General features: G+C 43.6%; 1 protein-coding gene across 1 annotated transcript; it reads left to right on the top strand.

Annotated features, from left to right (window-relative positions):
• The first annotated feature begins 531 nt into the window (after positions 1–531).
• LOC110094025 (protein PHYTOCHROME KINASE SUBSTRATE 1-like) lies at positions 532–1,842 on the top strand. Its single transcript, XM_020819127.2, has one exon. It carries the CDS (start codon positions 616–618, stop codon positions 1,708–1,710), a length of 1,095 nt encoding a protein of 364 aa, XP_020674786.1. The 5' UTR covers positions 532–615; the 3' UTR covers positions 1,711–1,842.
• Positions 1,843–3,595: the final 1,753 nt, after the last annotated feature.

The raw sequence follows: 3,595 nt of genomic DNA, 5'->3' as shown, positions 1-3,595 counted from the left end.
TGATGTATATTTGCTACATCGAGCCAAAGTCTTCCTCCTAAGAAATGACCTCATTTGTAATCAATTGCAAACACCAAACACTTGTGGATTCATTCAAACGGGACCATGCCTCATGATTTTTCTCCTTTTTAGGAGTTTCCACGTAAAAAGTTATGATGTCTCTTATGAACACTATAATCCTGCTCTCTTTTCTATTTATGTGTTGGATTTTCATATAAAGCTAAGACACTAAATTATATCACTCTCTACCGTCGCGAAATACTTCAGGATGCAAAAAAATAAAAATCAAATATAAGGATTAAATTTTTTACCTATCTTTAGTTATATTCATAATTACATGGACTCCACAGCTGTTTTCATCTTATGATTTATCTCCTCAAATAAGAAATAAACCCAAGTCATAAAGATTAGCAAAATCAAGTAGAATCGTACCTATCTATCATGAATCTATAGCTTTAAAAGCATGGGACCCCAAGTAAACATTATTAATCCTCTTCAAAATCTCATATTTAAACACCACCCTCGCCTCCTGCTTCCTCTTGTCCAATTTCTCCTATCTTTCTATTCCTCCGCATTATAATCCAAAGGAATAGAACTCGTTCTCTCAATTCCAACATGCCCTCTGCAACTTTAGCCTCCCCTTACAATATCCCCCAAGAACTGCCCTTCACCTATGAAAACTCCCTCTGCAACAACCCCCGCGACGATTCCTTCGCTTCCTACCTCGCTGTCGTCCGAGACAACTTAACGCCGGATTTCCCCATTACTCCCACCCGACTCCGGCCGACACCGCTACATATCAACCTCACCCGAAAAAGATCCGATGAAGATACCGAAATCGATATCTTCGACGCCGAAAAATACTTCAATGGCTCACCAAACACCGACCCCGCCACACCCGTTGAGAAAACCACAAATTTACCGTCGCCTTCCGTCACGCTCACTAAGTCGCATTCACTGACGTGGACAGTCGCCGGAAGCAGCTCCGGCTGCTCATCCCAAACCACCGTTAATAGCCGCAATGTCCTGCTTCGCGACCGCCGCCGGCGTGCGGTATTTGGATGTGGCGGCGGCAGAGTTTTTCATCTCGGAGGGTTGGGATTCTGGTGCTCTTCCTGTTCCCGAAAGCATGCGGTTAACGTTAATAAAGTGAATGAATCAGGAAGTATGAGTAGTGGTGATAACTTCGTCGAACAGAAACAGACCATCAGCCGGAGTCCGGTGAGCTGGAGGATAGAAACGTCGAGTCCGGCGACTTGGCCGACATCACAGCGGAGGCGGCAACCGACGCTGCCACCGCCGCCGCAGAAGTTCCTTGATAAGGACGAAGATGATCGGAGCGACTCGAGCTCGGACCTGTTCGAGATTGAGAGCGTGGCGATGAGTCGTACGGGGTATGAGCCGAGTGAGGCCAGCATAGCGTGGAGTGTGGTGACGGCGAGCGCCGCCAACGTGTCGGTGGCGTCGGATCGGAGCGTGGAGATCGGGAAGGGGAGAAGAAAAAGTGCCGGGCTTTCGCTCGCAGGATGCGCAAGTCATAAGGCGGTGGAGGTGAGCAACACGGCGGCGGCGGAGGTGGAGAGTTCGATATCGCCGGTGGTGGCTAGGTACCATGTTGACTTGGAGGCGGGTGGTGGGTCGGGCCGGATTGTGACGGGTCGTGCCAGCGGGACGTCGTGGCACGGTGGGTCGGGCCGGATAGTACCATGATCTTACACAAAGCTGCTATTCCGATTTGCGAGGATAAAAATTTCTTTATCGTGAATTTTGACGCATGATCCGTTATTTTATGTGATAATGAATTCTTTAAGGAATTTTTACCTCTATGGTGTGAAGAAGTTTTTAATAAAAATAAGAGATTACAAGACGTTAAAGAATCAACAACCCCTAAAAATACAATATTTAAAACAAAACATACGGACTATAAAAGGAAGAAAAAAGCAACCCATTGGATAACAACAAGGAATAGTTAGAAGCCCAAGAAGATAAACAAGAGAACACTAAGAAGAGCACATGAAGAAAATCACTAGGGGAGGACAAAACACATCAAAAGATCACCAACTCAACACCTCAACCAACCACACCCAAGCACCAAAAGCACATCAATGGAAACCCAACACCTAGCCACAAGAGGTTACACCAAGCAGCACACTTATAAATGAGATGGGCTAGCCAAAGCGAAACAAAAACCCAACACCCAAGCACCACCCCAAAACCGAAAGAATAACATGAGAAGTGGCTAGCCAAAACTACTTTTTTGATTTCCTCCTCCGTCGTTTACCACCCCTCAGCAAAAGTTTTTTCGATGACACGACCGACATTTAAATTATACAAAACATTAAATTCCTCCTCAAGCCCTTCCAACTCCTCCCCAGCACCATCACAAGGGGAAGAGAAGGACTCATCTAGCCAATCAAATTGGTTTGAATAATTACCCAACAATAGAGCATGCAAAGCATCATTAGAGATAAATGAAATACGCACATCAATAAATGGCATATTCACCAAAACTAGTTCCAAATGAACCAATCGAGATTCATCTAAAGCAGTAACCACGCATTAGAATCCGCATCATCCGATCCCCACCAGCAACCTGCACATCTGATACCCCAACACCCAAAGGGCAGAAGGCACATGCCCCAACATCCAAAGAAATATAGTTTTCAACGTCATCTGCTACAACCTCAACCTCATTGCCAACCTTAAGAGAGAAGGACACAATTGGAGAAGGAATTAAGTTAGTTAAATAATTATTGGCACCCAAAACTTCATTATCACCTTCTATGTTATCACAAGAAATAGCCAAAGGCAAAAATATTAGTTGACGGTGCAGCTTCAATAGCCAAAGGCAAAATATTAGTTAACGATGCAGCTTCATCATCAACATGCTCACATCAATTGCAATGTGAGCATCACAAGGACAAACATCCACAACAAAAGGGACTTCCAAATTCATATCCACATTATCCACCAAAACAACTGGTGAAAGGGGAAGGAAAGTGGCCATAGGATTTTCCAAATTTTCCACAACAACATTCACTTTTCCATCAATAATAATACGAAAATTAGGATTAACAGAAGGAAAACCTGGGGCAAAGGTAGAAAATGGGCGACAGTAACCCTTCAAATTCCCTAAACATTTATAATGACCACAATTGAGAGGGAAAACCTCCATCTAAACACATTGAATGTAACTAAATTTCACAGGGCCTAGCCCACTCTATCAGGATATTTTTTTTGTAATGTCAAGCTCAGCTAATACGCTAGTCGCTAAGGGACAGGAGCCCACAGAGGTGGACTAAGAAACTTTAAGAGGATGACCAAACAATGAACCCAGAGCATGAATGATACGAGATGAGAAAAAGGTGAGGCTGCAAGTTAGCAAAAGAGACCTATATAGTGATGATCGGAGACTCCACTCCAATATTGAAGAAGGGTGACCATTTTGGTCAATTTCATGTAGCACTTGTTAACAAAATATGATATGTAGGAGAAAACATGGTTATAATCTAGATCATTAACTAACTTAATGAGAATATGCGAAGGATTTAGCAACGTCACCGAAAATTTTCCGATGAGCTTTAGCTTAAAGAAA

The sequence above is a fragment of the Dendrobium catenatum genome, unplaced genomic scaffold (assembly GCF_001605985.2).
Source record: "Dendrobium catenatum unplaced genomic scaffold, ASM160598v2 fragScaff_scaffold_156, whole genome shotgun sequence".
In the NCBI taxonomy this organism is placed as follows: domain Eukaryota; kingdom Viridiplantae; phylum Streptophyta; class Magnoliopsida; order Asparagales; family Orchidaceae; genus Dendrobium; species Dendrobium catenatum.
The sequence above is the reverse complement of the archived record's forward strand: the minus strand, read 5'-3'. Positions and strand labels throughout refer to the sequence as shown.